The 24,772-nt window shown below is 48.9% G+C and overlaps 1 protein-coding gene across 2 annotated transcripts in view; it reads right to left on the reverse strand.

Annotated features, from left to right (window-relative positions):
- The window catches only part of ADCY3 (adenylate cyclase 3), a 92,246-nt gene that overhangs the window by 44,921 nt on the left and 22,553 nt on the right, over positions 1-24,772 (reverse strand). For both annotated transcript variants that reach the window (XM_054021793.1, XM_054021792.1), the window contains exon 2: positions 24,372-24,521. In XM_054021793.1, the coding sequence (XP_053877768.1) occupies positions 24,372-24,521 (150 nt within the window). The remainder of the gene's footprint in view (positions 1-24,371; positions 24,522-24,772) is intronic.

Here is a 24,772-nt window from a genome sequence, read left to right on the forward strand (position 1 = left end):
ATGAGTCCTCAAAGGTGATTGTTAATGGTTGGGAGCAACAGAACAGGGGTGCTAGCAGGAAGTACTGTTCCTTGATTATCTGCCCAGGCTGTTCTGACCTTAGGGACCATCCATCAACTGGGGGTGTGGGGAATGCATAGGGTGACCAGACAGCAAGTGTGAAAAATCGGGACAGGGGTGGGGAGTAATAGGCACCTACATAAGACAAAGCCCCAAATATCAGGACTGTCGCTATAAAATTGGGACATCTGGTCACCCTAGGAATGCATCATATTCTGGCCGCTCCATCCCAGCCCCACATGCCCTTGGCTCTGGGGCTGTGGGAAGGGGATGTACAAGCCAGCTCTACACGCCGCTCTCCCCCACACCAGGTCTCTGCTACCTTTGCATCCCCTGAGTGGCACCCGGGGGGGTGGAACAGGAGTGAGAATCAGCCGGTTATCACAATGTAACACATCACACCCGGCTGTCAGGGGATCCGGTGGTAGCACCTAATGGAACTCAGTTCAGGCCTGGAACCTCGAAACTGATCCAGATGCAATTTACACTCCCGTCGACCTGGACGGCCTGGCAGACATCTGAAACCAGGCCTCTGGATACACGGAAGTGCTATTTTGAGCTGCGCTTTCACTGAAACAAGCGCTAAGAGGCTAATGGAGAAGTTATTAGCAGGTGATTAACACTAACGCTAATTAACTATGGAGGGAGGGGACACGCTGTGGATTGGGATAACTAGGATCTTTGGGTAAAGGGAATTTGGAGGACTGGAATGATACGGTATTGGTGGGAGAGACTAGGCCCGGTTCTCCTCCTGCTCACACCACAAGACACCTCTGCCCTCAGAGGAGTGATTCCTGAGCCACGCAGGCAGGAGTGCAATTGGAATCAGGCCCTGTAAAGAGTCCCTCAGAAAACACCGGTTTCCTCAAGGCTGGAAGCAAGCAGGGATCCCTGGCTCCCCGGGGAGCGGACAGGGAGTGAGGGCTGAACTTTCACCCGCTCTGCCCTGGGCTCTGCATGAATGCTAGCATGACCATGCCCGTCTCCTGTCTGCGGCCTTTAGGAACAATGGAGGCTTTAAACAGGCTATGGGTGAGCTTTCCCTGGGCTTACAAGTGGGCGATTGTAATACAGTCAGCAGATAGCCATGGGATCTAATTGGTAACCCGCCCTGCGCCGCCCGTCCCAAAGAGCGGCTAAAACTGCCCTCCCCATGACCCATCCACATGCCACAGAGCTAGGCTCAGAATCCACCATCCCCTCCCTCCAACACCAAAACAGACACCAGCCCTGAAACGTCATCCTTCAAAAGGCCTTTCCAGAAGACTGCCCCACATCCCTGCCTGGTCCCGAGCCTTGCACCAGATCTTTCCCTTACCCCCCCCATCCACACCCCCTCCTGAATCCTCCTGCACCGGAGACTTGCCCTGTGTGAAAGCCATGGTGCTGCTGACAGTTTTTGTACAGCACGAGCAGCCTGAGGCCCCAGCAGAGATCAGGGTCCCTCTGCACACGCAGAGTCAGAAATAGTCCCTGCCCAGAGCAGCTATAGGCAGTTCCTGCTTCAAAGGAGCCACCTAGCTCCAGGGAAGTTAAGTAGAGAAGATATTTGGACTTTATCTTTTACCCTTAAATCTAATATTCCTTCCACTGGGCCCATCTGGTTACTCTAGAGCAGGGGTGGCCAACCTGTGGCTCCGGAGCCACATGCGGTTCTTCACAAGTTAATATGCGGCTCCTTGTATAGGCACCGACTCTGGGACTGGAGCTAGAGGCACCAACTTTCCAATGTGCCAGGGGGTGCTCACTGCTCAACCCCTGGCTCTGCCACAGGCCTGCTCCCACTCCAACCCTTCCTGCCCCCTCCCCTGAGCTTGCTGTGCCCTCGCTCCTCCTCCTCCAAGCCTCCTGCACGCCACGAAACAGCTGATTGGGAGGGAGGGGGAGGCGCTGATCGGCGCGGTTGCCGGTGGGTGGGAGGCGCTGGGAGCGGGATGGGGGGGGCTGCTGCCGTATTACTGTGGCTCTTTGACAATGTACATTGGTAAATTCTGGTTCCTTCTCAGGCTCAGGTTGGCCACCCCTGCTCTAAAGCATGAAAGTAAGCACTGCTTGGGTCATCAGCACTTGCCTTGTCGTAAAGCTTTATTCAGGAACAGCTATTCCCGTATCACTCCAGGCGCAGACAAGCCCTCAGTGTCTACTCTGGGATTTGCACCAGGTTAATTGAACAGGTTTAAACTCACACCTTTAGCTGAGCCATTGCCGTGTTCTGCCTAGACAAGCCCACCGCCACTCGGACTTCTCGAGGGCTGGAGGCTGTCGTGTACGAGCCATGGGACTGTCATCAGGGCCGGCTCTAGGTTTTTTGCTGCCCCAAGCTCCGAGAGTGCAACTGTCCAAACAAACAAAAAAAAGCTCAGAGAGCGGAACTGCCCAGAATGCCGCCCCTGGAATTGTGCCGCCCCAAGCACATGCTTGCTTTGCTGGTGCCTAGAGCCGGTCCTGACTGTCATGCCCTTCGCTTGCTGCATAGTGCCCCTGGCCATTTCCACGCACACTCCCTGCACGCAGAGTTCAGCACAGGCTGCCACAGGAGCTGCCTGCCCCCAGAATATGGTTAGGACCTTCTGGGGAGCTGCAGAGAGATTTTAGAAATTTAACAGACGATCAACTGGGTTTTTAAAAATTTAGTTTTCATAAATTTAGGGTTAAGGTCAATATTGTCAAAAACAGGAGCCTAAAGTTAGGCTCCAACATCCTGATGTAGATTTCTGTTAATATTAATTATCTGGACTGCAGTAGCACTTAGGAGCGCCGGGCATGGACCAGGGCCCACTGTGCCAGGCGCTGTACAAACACAGAACAGAGACGGTCTCTGCCCCAAAGAGCTGAGAGAACTAACCTGATTTTCAAGAGTGTTGCGCACCCAGCTCCCGATGAAATCAACAGGAGTTTCAGGGGGCTCGGCCCTTTTGAAAAAGCAGGACACTTCTAATCAAGTCTCTAAATATGGATTTAGGAGCCTAACATTAGGCTCTTGCTTTTGAAAATCTTGGCTCGGTGGCGCAATACCACAATAGGTCAGGGGGGTTAAATCTTAGCAGTACAAATACTTTCAGGATCAGCAAACTTTTCCAAGCAGTGGTCCTGGACCAGTGACCGGCAGCAAACATTTCTGACCCTTACTGTATGAAAGTGCGGTACTCAGAATTACTGGTACGTGGCTCCACTGTAAATCCCTGTGAATCTCAGAGTCTGGTATTTACACTGCCTCTTCTCCCAATGCTAATAAAAGCGCACTGTTAAAGTTCTTCCCCCAGGTTCCCAGTGCGGTGGTGATGGGTGAGGTGGGAGCAGAAGAGAACTTCGTATTACTACAGCATCTTGCCCAGCCATCAGACAGCACAGAGATTTCATTTTTGCCTGGAGATTTGATTATACACTTGAGAGTTAATTACACTGGCAGAACCCGGGGCAGGATTTTACTAAACGAGTTATGGCTTCCAAGTGATGGTGGTCTGGAAAGTCTCTCCCTGCTGTGCGTGTGTGAGCGACGTACCTACGCACTTGCTGATGGACAAGATATATTCAGGAATGTATGCTAATTCATGCAGCAGCTGAGGATCGATCTGGCAACACTTACATGACTAAACCTTATTGCTGGGAAGATCCCATGGGTTATTAAGAATTAATCATGGATAGTAATAATTAGGGTCCTACCAAATTCACGGCCATGAAAAACACGTCACAGACTGTGAAACTGGTCTCCCCCCATGAAATCTGTATAGTATAGGGTAAAAGCACAGAAAAGACCAGATTTCATGGGGGAAACCAGCATTTCTCAAATTGGGGGTCCTGAACCAAAAGTAGGGTGACCAGACAGCAAATGTGAAAAATTGGGACAGGGGGTGGGGGGGTAATAGAAGCCTATATAAGAAAAAGACCCCAAAATCTGGACTGTCCCTATAAAATTGGTCACCCTAACCAAAAGGGAGTTTCAGGGGGGTCGCAAGGTTATTTTAGGGGGTGTCGTGGTATTGCCACCCTTACTTCTCCACTGCTTTCAGAGCTGGGTGGCAGGAGAGCAGCATCTGTTAGCCAGGTGCCCAGCTCTGAAGGCAGCGCCCCGCCAGCAGCAGCACAGAAGTAAGGGTGGCAATACCATACCACGTCACCCTTACTTCTGCGCTGCTACCTTCAGAGCTGGGCGGCTGGAGGGGGCGGCGGCTGAGTGCCCAGCTCTGCAGGCAGCAGCGCAGAAGTAAAGGTGGCAATACCATGCCGTGCCATCCTTATTTCTGAGCTGCTGCTGGCGACGGCGTTGCCTTCAGAGCTGGGCTCCCAGCCAGCAGCCGCTGCTCTCCAGCTGCCCAGCTCTGAAGGCAGCACCGCTGCCAGCAGCAGCGCAGAAGTAAGGGTAGCAGTACCGCAACCCCCCCTACAATAACCTTGCAAGCCCCGCACAACTCCTTTTTGGGTCAGGTCCCTACAATTACAATACTGGGACATTTCACATTTAAATAGCTGAAATCATGAAGTTTACAATTTTTTAAATACTCTGACCGTGAAATTGACCAAAATGGACCATGAATTTGGTAGGGCCTTAGTAATAATGATACCCAGCGCTATCTAGTGCTTTTCATCAGTGGATCGCAAAGCAATTTACAAAGGAAGTAAGCATCATTATCCCCATTTTACAGGTGGGGAAACTGAGGCACGGCACGGTGACACGACTTCCCCAAGGTCGTCCAGTAGGCCCATGGCCGAGCAGGAAGTAGAACTCAGGGCCCAAGCCACCCATGTAGTCAGAAAAGATACTTCATATCCAAAGCCCACTAGAGCCTGTGGAAAGACTCCCATTGACGCCAATGGACTTTCGATCAGGTCCGTTACAGGTATCCATATTTAGGACCTGCTAATATATGAAATATACAAAAAGGACTTTTGGCAGTGACTCCAATGGGAGTAGGATTGGGCCTTTATTCTCCCTCAAGGACTTGCAAACCAAACCTGCACACTTCCAAAAATCACTTTCTGCCTGGGATCTCTCTGTCTCCTCTAGCGCAGGTGAGAAGGATTCTGAACTTGGCTGACAACGCTGCTGCTGATGCAGAAGGCAGAAGAGAACCCAGCTGGCTTGGCTCTGCAGACCTAAAGGGAGTCAAGTCCAGGGATCTGTCTCAAAGACACACAGGGAAGTGACCTGTGGAGTAAACAGGGGCCATTTTTACCCAGACCCCTTTTCTGAAAACACACACACCTTTTAGGGTTCAGATATTAGTCGCAGGGAAGTCGAGGAACACAGAGCTAAAGTTCCCATGGGAATGTCATCTGCCCCATTTCTCTCATGCATTACGATAGGCTCTTTGATTATATGATCTCAGAGCATGTGAAATAACTGTATTATATATATTTAGGGCTTCTGTTGTGGGGGATTTATTCATTTCATTTTGAGGGGGTTGTTTTTAGCAGTTTTTGAGTTCTGTGTAGATGTCCAAAAATGAGGGGTTTTCAGCGCTTTCTTTGTATACACACACACACATAGAGCTGTTTCAAACAGCACTAGCTTAAAGCACACTAGTGAACCTTTCATACATACCAGCAGGATCTACACGGACAAATTAATGTACAACACACTAGTGCCCTTTCGAAATCTTACCCCTACAGTTGGCATGACTACTCTGTACAAACAAGCCTTTAGATACAAGCCAGGGAGCAGGGAGATCGCCTGTATAAACAAACTGCACTGGGAAAGAGCTGTGAAGCCAACGCAAATCGAATAACCATGTCCAGTGTTTACCCGGTGTTCATTGGAGAAACACCAATTTCATTTTTTTGTAAATTTGGGAGTGTTTTATCGGTGTTCTCTGTTAATACTTGCACTCAGAAGCCCCGTTTATATTGCAGTAGCACCTAGTCATGGACCAGCACCCCCTGGTGCTAGGTGCTGTACAAACACAGAGCAAAGGGACAGTCCCTGCCCCACGGAGCTTGCAATCTAAGTAAGTACACCTTCGACACACTGCCCCAGCTCTGAGCACAGGGAGGAGGGGAGCCAACCTGCCCCACAGGGAGCTCTGAGGATGCACAGACAAGAGGTGCATGCCTGCTGCTACCACCCCTCAGAGAGTGCCCTATGCAACCCTCCCCCTGCATGGTCTGCCAGTCACTGAGCAAGGGGAGGAATGGGACCAAGGCTCCACCTCCCACTGTGGGGCGGCTTGTGCCATAAGCAGCGCTGGCAGGGAGCAGTCCCTGCAATCAGGAAAACACAGAAACTGAGATGGTGGCCACCACCCGAGCACCTGGGGCAGTCACAATTTGGCCCTTATTAATCAATCCTCTGGATGAGGCAGGTAAGTGTCACTGTCCCCCTTCCGCAGACAGGGAAATGCAGGTCCAGCATGGGGAAGAGATGTGGCCAGGGCCACAAAGTGAGTCGGTAGCAGAACCAGGAATACAAGCCAGGAGTTCATGGGCCCTTGCTCCATGCTCAGGCCTCTACTGCACCTCTGCTCCTTACACGACACATTGCAGAAACGGTTCCCAACACCCTTCTTATTGCCTTCACATCAACTCCCTCGCCTTTATCGGCCCAGCCCCCAAATACTGAAATAAAGGCAGAGTAGGAGGATGTCCCTGTCCTGCGAGAGTTCTGCCTTCCCTCAGCGCCGGCTTGTCGAGGAATCAGGGGGCAGCAGCACTGAAGAAAGTTCCTGATGATACAGCTGGAGCTCTGCTAAGCAGAAGAGACCAAACCCCTCCCTCTCCCCCACTCAATTCTCCCGGTGCCCTATTACTAGGTTGAAAGATGAAGAGCGTTGTCTTAATTGGCCCTGCTGTGGCTTGGGTAATTGGGCTGCTGCTGCCTAGGCCGGGGCAATGCTTGCGAGGAAAAGCCAATGCCGGAAGAAGCACATGACCAACATGGACTAGGGCACCCAGTTGGGCCAGCGCGGGTTCAGGCGCTGGATCTGATCCGACGCGGCAGAGAAACTGTCCCCCGGCCGCTGGCCACCAACGCTCACTGCTTCAGCTTAGAGAGGCTGCTTCCACGTCCCAGCTTCCCACGGACCATGCTGGGAGCAGGTCGGAGAGCGTGAGCCACGTACAATCAGGCCGGGTCACTGCTTGGATGGGTGATGAAGGCAAGAGGTACGGGGCTAGGGTGACCAGATGTCCCGATTTGATAGGCTCTTCTATAGGCTCCTATTACCCCCCCACCCCCTGTCCCGATTTTTCACACTTGCTGTCTGGTCACCCTAGAGGCTGCGGTAAAGAGCATGGCTGACTCAGTACTGAGCTAATGCTCCTGAAAGGTGTGGCTGGCCACGTGAAGCCAAAGCTGTGACATTTAGGGAGCCCATGACACTTTTCACTAGTGTAAGAGTATAAACTCTGGGGTTCTGCCCAAATTCTAGCTTGGATAAGTAAATAATTCCTACCTAAAATCCCTCTGCAGTTGCAGTGGGATACAGCATTCTTCTTCACTGCCTGTCCTAAACTACTTTGCAGTAGGTTGCTGTGAACAGTTAAATGGCTACTGTGCTCCACCACAGAGGTGGAGGGATTCCAGGGATGAATAAGGAATCCCTATAGAGCGTTTATAAAGTATTTTGATTAAAAGTTTATCATGATTATTACTACTACTTGGCCAAAGTCCCCACCCTACCTTGGCAAGGTGCTCAGGGCAAGGGATAGGGAGTCAGGAGTCCTGGGTTCTATGCTAGCTCTGTCATTGATTTTCTACACAGCCCTGAACTGTACCTCAGTTTCCCCATCTGAAAAGTGAGGATAACATTTCTTACCCATGTTTGGAATGCACTTTGAGATCTCTGGATAATCATGCTCCGCAAAAATCATGGAGCAGGTCCTCAAGGAATCCATTTTGAAGCACTTGGAGGAGAGGAAGGAGATCAGGAACAGTCAACATGGATTCACCAAGGGCAAGTCATGCCTGACCAACCTGATTGCCTTCTATGATGAGATAACTGGCTCTGTGGATATGGGGAAAGCAGTGGATGTGATATACCTCGACTTTAGCAAAGCCTTTGATACGGTCTCCCACAGTATTCTTGCCAGCAAACTAAAGTAGTATGGATTGGATGAATGGACTTCATTCATCCAAGCTGGCTAGATCATCAGGCTCAATGGGTAGTGATCAATGGCTCAATGTCTAGTTGGCAGCTGGTATCAAGCAGAGTACCCCAGCGGTCGGTCCTGGTGCTAGTTTTGTTCAACATCTTCATTAATGATCTCGCTGATGGGATGGATTGCACCCTCAGCAAGTTCATGGATGACACTAAGCTGAGGGGAGAGGTAGATACACTGGAGGGCAGGGACAGGGTCCAGAGTGACCTAGAGAAATTGGAGGATTGGGCCAAAAGAAATCTGATGAGGTTCAACAAGGACAAATGCAGAGTCCTGCACTTAGGACGGAAGAATCCCACGCACTGCTACAGGCTGGGAACCGACTGGCTAAGCAGCAGTTCTGCAGAAAAGGACCTGGGGATTACATTGGATGAGAAACTGGATATGAGTCAACAGTGTGCTCTCGAAGTGTGCTCCAAGAAGGCTAACGGCATATTGAGATGCATTAGTAGGAGCATTGCCAGCAGATCGAGGGAAGTGATTATTCCCTCTATTCGGCACTGGTGAGGCCACATTTGGAGTATTGCGTCCAGTTTTGGGCCCCCCACTACAGAAAGGATGTGGACAAATTGGAGAGAGTCAAGCAGAGGGCAACAAAAATGATTAGGGGGCTGGAGCACATGACTTATGAGGAGAGGCTGAGGAAACTGGGGTTATTTAGTCTGCAGAAGAGAAGAGAGAGGGGGGATTTGATAGCAACCATCAACTACCTGAAGGGGGGTTCCAAAGAGGATGGAGTTCGGCTGTTCTGAATGGTAGCAGATGACAGAACAAGGAGCAATGGTCTCAAGTTGCAGTGGGGGAGGTCTAGATTGGATATAAGGAAACACTATTTCACTAGGAGTGTGGTGAAGCACTGGAATGGGTTACCTAGGAAGGTGGTGGAATCTCCATCCTTGGAGGTTTTTAAGGCCCGGCTTGACAAAGCCCTGGCTGGGATGATTTAGTTGGGATTCGTCCTTCTTTGAGCAGGGGGTTGGAGTAGATGACCTCCTGAGGTCCCTTCCAACCCTGACATTCTATGATTCTATGATAATAGCTTGGTGAGTGAGATTTTCAGAAGTACTCCACTCCCATTTAGGCACCTGAACAGGAAGCCTCTGAAAATCTGACCGCAAACATCATCATGGGAGTTGCTGGGTGTCTGCGCACCATTGACAATCCAGTGGGTGCTGACTCTTTGAGAATCTGGCCTGATAAGCACAAACAATTCTCATTACTCCCCCCCCTCACCACACGGAGAGAAGAGCGGAAGGGAAGATAATATCCCCGGCTAGTCAAGAAAAAACAGTTACTGGTCCCAGGGGAGTAGGGTGACCAGATGTCCCAATTTTATAGGGACAGTCCTGATTTTTGGGTCTTTTTCTTATATAGGCTCCTATTATCCCCCACCCCCGTCCCGATTTTTCACACTTGCTGTCTGGTCACCCTACAGGGGAGTGGAATTGTGGAAGTGGTACTAACTGCGGTGATGTGCTAGGCAGTATCAGGCTATGCTGAGGTTCCAGTTCTCTGTTACTCCATCTGGGTAAATTTCCTGGCAGTAAACAACAGCATTTGAACATTAAAAAAAAAAAAATCTTTCTAATTTTAATTTGGGGATTTGCACTAACCGTAAATAACTTGGTTAATTAAGTGGGGTTTCACTCAGAGCCTATAGGGGTTACTCTGCTACAACTGCAGATACAGAGAGTGTGTTGCTATGGGAACCGTGTTTTGTCATTTTGGGTCTCCATTTCCAAGTTTTCCAGTTTCCTGGGAGCTGCTGGCAATAAAATATAAAGAAGGCTGAACCCTTCCGACATGGAGATCTGCCGTCCCAACAGAACAGCAGGTCACATGCTCCAAGACAGAAGCTGACCACCAGGTGGGTCAGGAAGGAATTTCCTTCTATGAGATACTACTGCACAATGAAGGTTACAGCTTTGTCAGAAAGAAGAACAGGAGTACTTGTGGCACCTTAGAGACTAACAAATTTATTAGAGCATAAGCTTTCGTGGACTACAGCCCACTTCTTCGGATGCATATAGAATGGAACATATAATGAGGAGATATATATACACACATACAGAGAGCATAAACAGGTGGGAGTTGTCTTACCAACTCTGAGAGGCCAATTAATTAAGAGAAAAAAAACTTTTGAAGTGATAATCAAGCTAGCTGAGTACAGACAGTGTGATAAGAAGTGAGAGAGTACTTACAAGGGGAGATAGAGTCAATGTTTGTAATGGCTCAGCCATTCCCAGTCCTTTGTCAGAAGTATCCTGCACTGGTCACTGCTGGAGACTGGATGCCAGGACTTGGTGGACCTGGTCCAGAGTCCTACATCCTCCTCCTGTTTGTTTCTTTTTAGTGGTTCACCAAAGATCCAGATTAAACCAGGCCAACTCTGGCTAACGCTGGTAGCTGATGCTTTTGCTGCGCTGTAGCAGACTTCCCTGGTACCTGAACATGGACTGTGTGAGACTGCACTGTGTTAGCGGCAGCCTTTCCACTCCTCCCCATGCCCGTTCTCCTTGTCCATCAGAAAACGCTGGCAGGGACATGCAGTGTTTGCTTCCAGCATCTCTTCCTTTAAGCTACCTATGACCTAGCAACAGGTGGGTACTGGATGACCTTCTAGATGGAAGTCATTTGCCATTGCTAAGGTGGCTAACATGCTGCATAACAAACCCAGGCTTTCCCCAGTGAATCTCAGGAGATCATCACCTGAACAAACCAGAAATCGTTCCTCATTTACTCACCCAGTGATAGAGAGCTAACGCTGAGGATAGCCAATGCCAGCTGAAACTCTCAGCCATGGTTCAGGCCTGTGCTCAATTCCTTTATGGAATGGTGGTAAGCCCACCACATTGATGGCTGGCTGGCTGTCACTCACTGATCAATTTCCCATGCAGCCCGATGAAGTTCAGTTGAGCCAAAGCTTGAGCGGATGATTCTCTTTTCATCCGCGACTCCCTCCCCCTTGGTCCAGTCTAAGCCGTCCTGCTTCCCTGCTATTACTGACAGACTGATATTAAAATCAATGTGTTTCACCGATGCCTCTTTAGAGTTGAAGTGCCACAGGTTGTGGTATCGACGACGATCATCTGCATCGGAGCTGGCAGAGGGGAGCTGGGGGTTGTAGTGGGAAGCACGGGAGCTGGTTGAGGCTTTGGCACTGGGAAGGGAAGGCATCTTAGCCGCTTCCATTTGGGCAGGTCTGGCTTTAAATTGGGGTGGGAGAGGATATGGATTCCCTACTCCAACAGCTGGCTCCCCACTACACTCTGCTCCAGTATCTTGCTTCCGTCCAGCCTAAAATAACCAGCAGTAATGCAGTTAATGTTGATATTTAAGTTGTCACTGGACTGCAGTGTAAAAACCTCACTGACATGAATGAGGCAGATGGCACATCTCCAAGCTATTGTTTCAGGCTCTCTGCAGACTCCAGCAGTCATCCCTACAGTGGTTTATGATCTATTCATACCAGCAGGTTTTCTGTGCCTCCACAATGAAATATGAAATAGTTTTCATTATCCCCATGATCATGGAGCACAATTATGTGACAGTTTAATTAGATAACCAAGGACTGGAGGCCGTAGTGATAATTGGGCCTACAAATTTACTGCACTTGTGAGCTCAACTGTAAAAAGTGAGTGTGAGTTCATACATTGTCACAATAACCTATGGTAACAAATGTTGGTGGGAAAAGGTGCGAAAGGGAGACACACAGACTGAATCAATCCAAACAAAAAGGCCTCCTGGTATAACTCAAGGACAGCGTTAAGCTCATGGTTGGTAAACAAGAACAGCTTGGAACCAGAAATCAGTGAACCAAAACTGGTGTGCCAAAACTAGGCCTAACTGGTGGATGACGTGATGAGGGGCTGGGCTATTCCGCCCACCACTCCCTTTCTGGGTCCTTGAAGAGAGAGACTTTAGGGAGAAAAATTGGCTACTGGAGCGAATGTCACCATCATGGTTGCCACCCCCCACCCCATCTCCTGGGACCCCAGACCTTCTGCATCCTAATCCTGAGAAATGTCCTGACCAGACCAGGCCAGAGAGAGGGACCCAGATGACATCGCCACCTCTCCCGGCTCTGGCTAAATTCCAAACTCCACCTAGGATAACACAACAACAACAACTGCAACAATAGCAGCTCCAGCTCATCTCAACTAACTTCTTCTCTATTCCTCAAAAGGACAGTTATTGCCATCTGTGACACCTGCCAAGAGATTATCAGACGGGGGGGGGGGGGGGGGGGGGGCGGTTCCTTCTAAAATATCTCTCCAGCTAAAGGGAACAAGGGATGTTGTTAAAATGAAAGCCTCATTTAATACGTCATATTCCAAATGCTTTAACCATTTTGATTCTTTTCTAGATGATTTTAACCTTCTATCAAAGAATCAAAGGATGTTTAATGGGGTGCTTGCCATGGTATTAAGCAAGTGCAACAATGACAGATCCCGGTTGTCGACGGGTGGGATCGAACCAGGGACCTCTGAAGCATGAGCTAAAAGCCATGGCTGTTAGCTAAGGCTGTAGCAGACTCATTAATCTCTAAGGTGGTCTCAGTGCCTCTAGAGGGGACAGAGCACCACACCCAGGAGGTGTGTGGGTTACACAAGCTGAAGTCTCTGCATACTAAACCCGAAACTCATTTAACACTGTTTAATGTTGGACACTGACTGGGTTATGTTAACACCTTTGGCCCATTTATATTATTAGAATCAATTCTGCAGGACAAGCTGTGACATTTGGGCCCATCTCCAGGTGTTTGGATCCAGAGTTCTGGTCAGAGCCCATCTCTAGAAGTTACAGCTGGAAAAGATCCACTGAGTCACCAGGTCCATCTGTCCCATCACTCCCTACAGCATATTCCCCAGTGCCTTGTCCCATCTAGCTCTGCCTTCAAGATGTGGCTCTGAATCATAGAATCATAGAACTGGAAGGGACCTCGAGAGGTCATCTAGTCCAGTCCCTGCACTCAAGGCAGGACTAAGTATTATCTAGACCATCCCTGACAAGTGTTTGTCTTACTTGCTCTTAAAAATCCCCAGTGATGGAGATTCCACAATTTCCACAATAGGCAATTTATTCCAGGGCTTAACCACCCTGACAGTTAGGAAGATTTTCCTATTGTCCAACCTAAACCGCCCTTGCTGCAATTTAAGCCCAATGCTTCTTGTCCTATCCTCAGAGGTTAACAACAGCAATTTTTCTCTCTCCTCCTTGTAACAACCTTTTTTGTACTTGAAAACTGTTATGTCCCCTCTCAGTCTTCTCTTCTCCAGACTAAACAAACCCAATTTTTTCAATCTTCCCTCATAGGTCATGTGTTGTAGACCTTTAATCGTTTTTGTTGCTCTTCTCTGGACTTTTTCCAATTTGTCCACATCTTTCCTGAAATGTGGCACCCAGAACTGGACACAATACTCCAGTTGAGGCCTAATCAGCGCAGAGTAGAGCGGAAGAATTACTTCTCGTGTCTTGCTTACAATACTCCTGCTAATACATCCTAGAATGGATGTTTGCTTTTTTTGCAACAGCGTTACATCCTTGACTCGTATTTAGCTTGTGATCCACTATGACCCCCATATCCCTTTCCGCAGTACTACTTTCTAGGCAGTCATTTCCCATTTTGTATGTGTGCAACTGATTGTTCCTTCCTAAGCGGAGTACTTTGCATTTGTCTTATTGAATTTCATCCTATTTACTTCAGACCATTTCTCCAGTTTGTCCAGATCATTTTGAATTTTAATCCTATCCTCCAAAGTACTTGCAACCCCTCCCAGCTTGGTATCGTCCACAAACTTTATAAGTGTACTCTCTGCCATTATCTAAACCATTGATGAAGATATTGAACAGAACCGGACCCAGAACCGATCCCTGCAGGACCCCTTCCAGCATGACTGTGAACAACTGATAACTACTCTCTGGGAACAATTTTCCAACCAATTATGCACCCACCTTATAGTAGCTCCATCTAGGTTGTATTTCCCTATTTTGTTTATGAGAAGGTCATGCGAGACAGTATCAAAAGCCTTACTCAAGTCAAGATATACCACATCTACCACTTCCTCCCATCCACAAGGCTTGTTACCCTGTCAAAGAAAGCGATCAGGTTGGTTTGACCCCAGGATGAGAAGAGCTGTCATGGAAATGCCTCTTATGGTTCAATTAACTTATTTCCCCAAGTGGGACAGACACTGGGAACACCCCATCCCATCACCACACACACAAGGGGTGAAATCCTGGCCCCATCAAAGTAAATGACAAAATTCCCATTGACTCCAGTAGGGCCAGCATTTCACCCCAGATCTCGAACCTTAGCTTGTAGGATCTGATGTTTACTCAGTCCACATTTGGATGACCTCATTTACCCACCCACAAGTAACAGGAACGCTATGACAAAGGAACAAGGTTTTGCCTGTCAAAACAGCTGGATTCAGATTTGCTTTCCATAAGGATTGTTTGAGATCAGGGAAGGAAAAGTGAAGGGGGCCAGTTGATTATGGTAAGTCATCAGAATCAATTAGCACCGAACTAGATCTGTAACACTTGGTGAGATGATGAGCTGGGATATGAGAACCTTCTATAGGTATTCAGCGGGTACAGACGACCTCTCTCCCTCTTCCAAGGTGGGGGTGACTGACACAAAGGGGGCATGGCTAAGAAGTGGGATGAAAGTGAGCAAAGGGAAATTCAGGATGAATTCTCATGAGGAAATCCTTTCCAGCAATCAGTCTGTGGAACAGCCCTTCCAGGGGAACAACAAAACCCCCACCATTTAGGGCATTTCATACTAGACTGAAGGGCTACAGGGAACAATTCTGCATTGGCTCCAGGGAGCTAGACAAAGGCCGGTGGAAGTCATAGAGGGCGCTCAGCACTTCACAAGAAGCGCTCAGCACCTTGCAGGACAAGGCCTTCGATGATCTAACAGGTCTCGTCTGTCTCTAACATAAATAATGGTAAATAATGAAGAGGACAGATCTCCAGCACAGAACAATCTGGATCGCTTGGTAAGCTGGGTGCAAGCAAACAATGTGTGTTTTAATATGGCTAAAAGTAAAGGCGTCTATCTAGGAACAAAGGATGCAGGCCAAACTTACGGGATGGGGGGACTCTATCGTGGGAAGCAGAGACTCTGAAAAAGATTTAGGGCTCGTGGTAGATAATCAGTTGATCATGAGCTCCCAGTGCAACACTGTGGCCAAAAGAGCTATGTGATCCTGGGACGCATATACAGCAGGATCTCGTGTAGGAGGAGAGAGGTTATTTTATCTCTGTATTTGCCACCTGTGTGACGGCTGCTGCAATACTGTGTCTAGTTCTGGTGCCCACAATTTAAGAGAAGAGCCATGATTAAAGGATTAGAAAACATGCCTTATAGCCGTGGTGCCCAAACGTTTCCTCTCGCGCCCAACCTTATCAGTAACGGAATGTATCCGTGTCCCCCGGGGCCAGGAGCGGAGTCGCGGCGGGGGCAGAGGCCGAGAGCGGGGGCTGAGCTGCAGCCAGGCACGGGGCAGGAGCAGAGCTGAGGACAGAGCTGGGCTGGGTGGCGCTCGCTCCCCACCCCCATGGGGGTTGGGCCCTGCCATGTTCCCCCAAATATTTCTCTGCGCCTGTCCCACAGTTTGGGGACCACAGCCTTAGAGTGAAAGGCTCAAGGAGCTCAATCTATTTAGCTCAATAAAGAGAAGGTTAAGGGGTGACTTGATTACAGTCTCCGAGTAGCTACATACAGAACAAATAGTTAATCATGGGCTCTTCAGTCTAGCAGAGAAAGGTCTAACACAATCCAAGGACTGGGAGTTGAAGCTAGACAAATTCAGACAGGAAATAAGGCGTCCATTTTTGACAGTGAGGGTAAGTAACCATTGGAACAATTTACCACGGGCCGTGGTGGATTCTCCATCATGGACCATTTTAAAATCAGGGCTGGATGGTTTTATAACGGATCTGCTCTAGGAAACAGTGCAGGGTCAGGCCTGAGGATCCAAACATATAAAAGATTGTCAGCTCTTCAGAGCAGGGACTGTCTTCTTGATCTGTGCTTGTACAGCGCCGAGCATGTCGGGACCCTGGTCTGTGCCTGGGGCTCCAAGGTATTACCGCAATTTAAATAAATATTAAAACATTCCTTTGCCTGGCCTGACACACTGCCTGTGCCTAGCAGGGGGCCACTGGGCACACAGGAAAGTCTCCCTGCTTTTAATTCAGGTGCCCAGACCTGGAGCTGCCTGAAGCAGCCCAGAGCGGTCTCTAGTAGGAAGGGTAAATAGGCTGTTATGTATGGCTGACCCCAAGCCCAACCAGCACCCAAACAGCCTGGCGCTTCCCCCAGCCCACCCCTCCCCATCACCCCCAAAAGGCCACTAGCTCCCCCCCCCTCCACCACTTCTTACATCAAGTGAGGAGAGCAGGCTGCCTTGTCCCCCTCCTCCACTCTCCAGGAATTTGCAGGAAAAGCCAGGTGGTTTGTTGTCCTCCTTTTCCCTCCCCAGGAAGATCTGCAGGTCCAACAGGGATCATCAACTGCTCTGAGTTTGTACAGTGCCTAAAAGGGGACCTGATCTTCACTGGTCATTAGGCACAACCGTAATAAACATGATTAATAATAATAATAATCAGGGGTGTAATACGGCCTTTGGAACAAACACTAAGGAAATTCACAAACAAATAAATGCTGTTAAAAAAAAAAAAAAGCTGTAAGGTTAAGAGAGCATGTTTGGGTAGGTTCAGCTCAGGCCCCTTCGTAGAATTACACTTTCTTGTGTTGCCAACTCTTACAATTTTATCGCCAGTCTTGTGATATTTAGTGGGTTTTGTTTTCTTAACGTCCCAGCTCCTGGAGTCATGTTATTTCATGAGAATCTCAGCTTGCATTTAAAAAGAAAAGAACGTTTCTAGTCCTTGTGGCTGCAGAGATAATCTTGAAAAAGTTTCAGAGTAGCAGCCGTGTTAGTCTGTCACCGCAAAAAGAACAGGGGTACTTGTTAGTCTCTAAGGTGCCACAAGTACCCCTGTTCTTCTTGAAAAAGTGAAACCCAAAAGGCAAAGAAAAAGATCCAAAATGCATCATTAAAAAACAAAGCAACTCATGATTTTTAAAGACAAATGTCATGATTTTTAGGGCCTGACTCATGATTTTTGAATATCTGGGGTTGGCACTAGTGAGCTTGTCTTTGCACCCTTGATAGCACAGAGTACATTGTCAGCACTTCAGCAACATGCAGAAATCAGGGACACACCTGGGTCCGGAAAACATGTGAGTCGGGAATATTCACACTCCTAGAAATTGAGAGATGGATGGACAGACAAACGGATGATCTTTCCATCCTCTGGAGCCTCATGCAGGATTGTTCCCCACGCTATGTTTTCTAGTGTTTTGTCCAGCCGAGTTTTAAAAGCCATTGGGGATAGTTCCCTTGGGAGACTACTCAACAGTCTAAGACCTATCGCTGTTAGCAGAGAGCCCCAGACACCAAATTCAATGGCAGATGCAATGCAAATGAATTAATTGGAGGGACTCTATCAAAAGACAATGAATGCAACCGAGACAGGACACCCAGTGAAAGAATGGGTTTTGGGGAGAGGACAAGTCAGAGCACCAAGGTATCAGTCCACTAGCAACAGAGCGAAACCTCTCTGGTTTGGAATGTCTTTTTCTTGAAAAGCGTAGTGGCTCTAGCTGGTGAATGACGGACCTTTGTGGGGGTATGGGCTGCTTTAGGGGACAGCATTCAGCTTGAGCGCTGCATATGGCAATGGCAAACTTTTCAAAAGTCAGGGACTTCCCACCACTGGACTCCTATTCTGCGGGATTCTCCATCACTTGAAAGCTCGAGCTCAAGAAGAAGTTCTGGGTTTGGGCCAGGAATCACTGGGTGATGCTCTCTATCCAGTGTTCTGCAGGAGGTCAGACTAGATGATCTTAATGGTCCCTTCTGGCCTTAACATCTATTAACCTGTTCTTCCCCTCCAGCTCCCCCTGGCCAGGCTCATTCAGATGACATGCCCCAAGATGTCTACTTCATTTCTCTCCCCATGTCCATCTCAGAACCTGCAGTAGTGTCATACTACACCTCTACCTCGATAGAACACTGTCCTCGGGAGCCAAAAAATCTTACCGCGTTATAGGTGAAACCGCGTTATATTGAACTTGCTTTGATCCGCCAGCGTGCGCAGCCCCGCCCCCCCCGGACCACTGCTTTACCACGTTATATCCAAATTCGTGTTATATCGGGTCGCGTTATATCGAGGTAACGGTGTAATTTATATATTGCCTTTCGGTCTGATGATGCCAAAGCAGTTCAAAATCTGACACACAATTCATACAGGTCACTTCCCCCTATATCACTGAAATGCAGCCAGCTCTGGTGGTGTGAAAGAGAAGTTCTGTTCCTGTCCAAATGACAGCTAGCAAAGCATGTAACAGCAAGGTCGGGTTTGCTGCCCATACTAAATAGTCACACAGTCACCCTGCAGCATTCAACTTAAAAACAGGCCATTCACGATACAGGTTCCCCAGCATTAACTCAGCCCTGCCACATATACTGGGCCCCACCAGGCTCTCAGGATCTGCTCCAAAACCCATTGAAATCAATAGAAAACTCAGATTCATTTTAAAAGATATGGATCAGGCCCTTGGTTACAATGGAGGCAGATGGAACTATCCCCATGCAAGAATTTGGCCCACTGTGTACATTTAACAACAAATACAGGACACGGGTCTTGATCTTACGCTAACTGAAGTCAGTGGCAAAGTTCCCATTTACTTTAATGGTGCAGGATCAAGGGTTAAATTCAGTTAATTGGGTATGAATCTGGAGTATCTGCATTGAAATCAGTGGCTCTGTTCTCTACTTTATACCTGTTTAAAATCAGAGCAGAATTTGGCCTATTAGAAGTGAAAGAAACCTATTAGATCATTTTGTCCAGTGGCTCTCAATCTTTCCAGACTACTGTACCCCTTTCAGGAGTCTGATTAGTCTTGAATACTCCCCATGTTTTACCTCAGTTAAAAGCTACTTGCTAACAAAATCAGACATAAAAAGACAAAAAGTATCACAGCACACTGTTACTGACAATTTGCTGACTTTCTCCTTTTTACCATATAACTCTAAAATAAATCAGTTGGAATATAAATATTGTACTTACAGTTCAGTGTATAATATATAGAGCAGTATAAAAAAGTCACTGTATGAAATTTTAGTTTGAACTTAACTTTGCTAGTGCTTTTTATGTAGCCTGTTGTAAAACTAGTCAAATATCTAGATGAGTTGATGGACCCCCTGGAAGATCGCTGTGTACCCCCAAAGGTACGTGTACCCCGGTTGAGAACCACTGATTTAGTCTGCCCAAATCAGTGCAAGACTCTTCCTTACAGTCTATTTGCCAGTGTTTTGTCCCATTCCGATTTAAAATGTCTCAAGTCCTGGGTCTTTTCTCTACTCCCCTGGGGACAGACCATTTCTTGTAATCCCTGTTAAGTCACTTTCCCCAGATATTCAAGCTAAATTGACGTTTGCTTTATTCCATCCCCTGAACCTCTCTACCCTCTCACAGATGTGCAGTGTGGCTGAATGTATGTTGCTGTTGGAACCTTCCCTTTCCAGGTCTCCCTGACATCTGTGCATTTAAACTTCCACCCTGGATGCTCTATTATTGTTGTGGGCTGGAGAAGCCTGCATGTATTTTTTCAAATGCTTTCAAAACAAGCCATGAAATAGCTATATATTACCAAGAGCAACAGCAGAGCTGGTTCCAGTAATGACCTGCCTTTTTGCATCATACTTAATCTATCACAAAAGACATTGTTATCAGAGATCTGCCTTTGTCCCACACAGCTCTAAGGCACTGAGGAAAGGGTGGCTGCTGCTGACCCTTTTGAAGAAAAAGAAATCCAATCTACCACAACAAAAGTCTTAAGCATCCAGGACGTCACAGACAACACTAGGCTGTGCACTATGACCCATTGAGAACTTAATGTCAAGAGGAGGAACAGAACTCCTGCTCCAAAACACAGGCCCCTGCCACTGGAGCCAAAAGAGACCCAGAGCAGATGGCAGTATAGGGCCTATCACACATAGCTGAGCAGTTCTGATTCCATCCAGTAGAGGGCAGCGGTTACACACACAGTAGCTGCTTCTTTACAGGATCTAATCTATATTTCTCAAACACCCATCACCATAGTACATAGGGAGTTTATGGCTGATGTTTGAACCTCAAGACGCTCACCTGAATAAAATACCAGTCCCAGGGCTGGATGACGGATTGAGGTATGTGCTGGTTTCAGTATTTGTATATGGAGTGTCCAGCATTAGTGCTGGTCTTTTCTAATGCCTTACGGAGCCCACTTCTAGGGCCCATGTGGTGTCCTCCTGACAGGCAAGTAGTGAGGAACCATTCAAGGCAGAGAGACAATGAAAAGAGAGAAAGAGAAAGAGAAATACAGATGGAGAGGGAAACCAGAGAGAAATGGAGAGGAGGGGAAGGAGAGACGCATATGAAAGGAAGGAAGGAAGGAAAGGGACAACTGAACTGAGAGAGCCCTGGAAGGACAGTGACTCATAACAGGTCTCTGCAAACACTAACCAACGCTCTATGTTAGAGACAGATCAATGCATGCAACTTAATTTGCAGCTCAGACATCTCGGGTTCAAAAGTTTGATTCAAAGGCCAGCATTATTGGGGACCCTTCGTGTTCCACTCAGGAGAAAAGGAGCAGAGAGGGGGGCAGAGAGAACCCAATGGCAAAACAGGAAGCAAAATACAGAGCAGAGACAGGGAAAAGAGTATGGCATAAAACAGCTCCTGCAGATTCTTTGAGCCTATTTCTGCTGTCTTTCCCCTTTTCTTTTGTGACGCAGAAGCCAAGAAGGCTGGTTTGGGCCAATGGACCTCAGAGAGTCTCCCTAGCCGCATACGAACAGACACGACTGTCATCAGCAGGGATTGCACCTCAATCCTAGGGATGGATGCTCACGGCCACAAGGGCCACGATGCCAGCTGGTGAATTGTTGGCGAGCTCTGGCACTCCTGTCACACCCCCTTTTTGCTTAACCACACCCCCTTTTTGCTTAGCCACATCCCTCACCATGATGGCTGGGATGGGGGGGGGGGGGGGAGAGATGCAAAACTACTTATGACATCAACCAGAGATCCCTCTGGTTTGATGGCCACTTTGTGCCAAAAGACGCTTCCCCCATGCAATAAATCCAGAGATTCCTCCTGGAAACAGGCCACAAAATATCCAGCCAGTACAGCCAGCGGACCACTCCCTGCCCCACTGCCCTACCCTCGCCCTGTGGGACTAGGACAGACGTGACGGCTTTGCTCAGAGTCCTCGATCAAACAGAAGGCTGCCAGCACGGTTCTGTCACCCAGCTAGTGACCTGGATGGGTGCATGCCTCTGTCGCTCTTGGGAGCAGATTGCTGGCAGCACATTGGACAGATAACAGGACGGGGAGAAAGAGAGAGGGCGACAGATCCTAGATAAGACGCTAAAATTAGCCCAGCTCATAATTGGAGGCAGGCAAGAGGAAGCACAGCTTTTAACCAGGTTCCTGTCAGTGAAATGCCAGCTCTTCGCTAACAGCTCTTCAGTGAATGGACACAGCTCTATCCACACACACAGGGCTAGGAGCCCACAGAGACAAGCCCACGGTCACCTCTCACACCTGTTTACGTTAGTGTCACTCCACGGACGTCTAGGGAGCCGTTCCCAATTGACAGTGAAAGAAGAATTGGGCCTTCTGAGCTCTGCCAGTGATTTGTGGCCTGATCTTGGGCAAGCCACTTGCCTGATCCGTGCCTCAGTTTCCCCACCTGTACGATGGGGATAATGATACCTCCCTCCCAGAGGGCTGCAGGGTTTAATTCAGTTTGTAACGCACTCAGATGCAAGGCGCTGGAGAAGTGTGAGCTATTCTAGCCTAGCCAACGGCTCTGTGATGTGCAGGATTCTAAACACTGGGGACTCTGAAAGGACCCACCGAGCTCAGTGTCAAGTGGGAGAGTATTAGGGTTTGAGCACAGGAACAGCTAGACTGAATCAGACCCAGGACCCATCCAGTCAGTGTTTAAAGTGGTCTGAAAAAAGTGTGTGGGCGGGAGGGGTCTATCATAACCCGAGAGCTGTGCTCGAAGTGCACCCCTCCGTGACCCAGCTCCAGATTTAATTATGTTTTTTCCCCTGGACCCGCGACTCCTTGCAACCCTCCCGTCTTTAAGCCCTCATTTAGTCCAGTGTCCTGTCTCCATCAGTGGCCAGCATGAGCTGCTGCAGAGAACGAGGAGAGAATCCCTGCAATCAGCAGATATGGGATAACCTGCCCTCAGGTAACATTTCTTCCTAACCCCAGTAGTTAGAGCCTGGCTTTTGGTCTGAATGCTGGCCTCTGTTGGAAATCTAGAGCCTCTTTAACCCCAGTTTGCATCTCCTGCTCCATCCTGAATCCCATTCCCCAAACCACTGTTTCCTCCGGGAACGGCAAGCCAGAGCCTTTGAAATGGGAACAGGACAGTGCACCCATTCAGCATGCGGCCTGGGAAACATGCCCGCCTGACATTTGCCGTCTGCATGGCTAAAGGTTTTGCAATGTGAAGGAACAAGCAGGCAGCTGTGTCTTCCCAGAGCTGTTCCCAGCCACCCTTATAACGTCAGGTCCATGTGGTTTATATCACATGGCTCGGGTGTATGATTAATAATTACCCAGGAAAGCGGAGTGCACTTATCGCAGCATCTGGTTCTCAGGGAGATGAGATTTTCTGCTCTCAGTTTATATCCAATATTCCAGCTGGGTGGAGGAGAGGCAGAAGGGGACCCAGTGACTCATCAGAGGTCATGCAGAATGGAATGATCAGCCCAGCCAAAATGAGGCCGTGGCTACACTGGGATTCTAGCTACTGGCACAAACTCTGGTGCAAATCATGTCTACCCTGGAGCTCTGCACTGCTGCAGCTACCAGGGTGCCGTGGGTAAAAGACCTAAAAATAACCATAAATAAATACATACATACCACCTCGCTCTTTGATAGCGCTTTTCATCAGTAGGTCTCATTATCCCCATTTTAGAGATGGGGAAACTGAGGCACAAAGGGGCGCAGTGACGTGCTCAAGGACACCCAACAGTTCAGTGGCAGAACTGGGAACAGACCTCAGGTCTCCGAGTCCCAGTACAGCATTCTACCCACTAGGCAACACTGTCTCTCTAACACACTCCAGGTTCTCCTGACTGCCTGCCCTCTGCTCTCGCTGCATGAATTCGGCCCTTGGACTAGAACGCAAACAGCTGATATGTTGCCCTTTAGAGAAGGAGGCTGCATAAGAAGCTGGGGGGCTCTTCACCGGTCGCACACAGCAGAAAGCCAGGTCCCAGAGACACACAGGCAGAGACTAGCTCAGCCACATTAAAGTCATGGGCACTGCGGTCGGGACAGGAAGGTAGAGAACAAAGCCAGGATAGTGACCTAGATCTCAGTTCCGTTACCACCGCTCCCATTAGCCACCCCCACAAAACAGTCACATTAGCCTGGGGATTGGGGGTGTGGGGGGGAAGGAGAACCGACTTCCTCTACCCAGCGCAGCCATTCTTTAGGAGGTCAGTTTCCTCATCTTTTGGCTTCTGCACTGGGCCTCGCGCACTATTCCTCAAACGCACCTTGATCCTCACCTGCAGCCCCCCCACTACTAATCCAGACCTGGCCCTCCCCCATCCTAGCTCTGCCAGTGCCCCTCAGTCCTCTCTTCTCATTGTTATTTACAGTAGCACCCAGGAGCCCCAGTCATGCATAGTGGCCCCACCGCGCTAGGCACTGTCCACACACAGAACCTGAGGACGGTCCCTGCACCAAAGAGCTCACGCTCTCAGCCTGAGGTTCCCCACTCACAACTCGGCTGATGCACCCTGGAGCTGACCTGCAGCACCGAAAGCAGAGGGTCACCACACTAAAGGCACAGTCCTTGACTGGCGTCAGGATCCATCATTTAGCACAAGGTCTCTCTGAGAACACTTTCCACTGGCGACAGAAGAAAATGGGGGGGGGGGGGGGAGGGATCTGGGGAGCTGACAGAGTCAATCCCAGAGCGGAACAGCTTTCCTCCATCCTCAGTAAGTTTCCCACATCTCCCTCCTTGCCGCGCGAGATGACAGGCCAGCGACATGCTCTCTGGCAGGAAGACACAAGCATCTGGCAGCAAATCGGGGATCTGCTCTTACCTGCTGCTGGCTTTGTTCCTCCAGGTTGAGTTTGACCTCGAGAGACTGCCGTGCTTCCAGGAAGGCCTTGCGGTGCTTGCGATCTGCCATGTAGTAGGACATGATGCCCACCGTGATGGAGCACAGGTAGATGGCGACATTGGACAGGATCTTCAGAGAGAGAGAGAGAGAAAGTGTGACATTAGTGCAGAAGGGAAAGACAAGAGGGAGCTTGCGGGAGAAGACAGGGACATTGCTGTCCACACTCGCCACCAGAACTGCCATACGGACAGCCCCGTGGTCTGTGTATCCCAGAATCATGTCTCCCACAGTGGGCTGCTGGAAATGTTTCGGAGAGAGGAATAACCACCACCGCCCCCCTGAATTAGCCTGAACATGAGCCTATAGGAACATAGGAATTG

The sequence above is a fragment of the Malaclemys terrapin genome, chromosome 3 (genome assembly GCF_027887155.1).
Source record: "Malaclemys terrapin pileata isolate rMalTer1 chromosome 3, rMalTer1.hap1, whole genome shotgun sequence".
NCBI lineage: Eukaryota > Metazoa > Chordata > Testudines > Emydidae > Malaclemys > Malaclemys terrapin.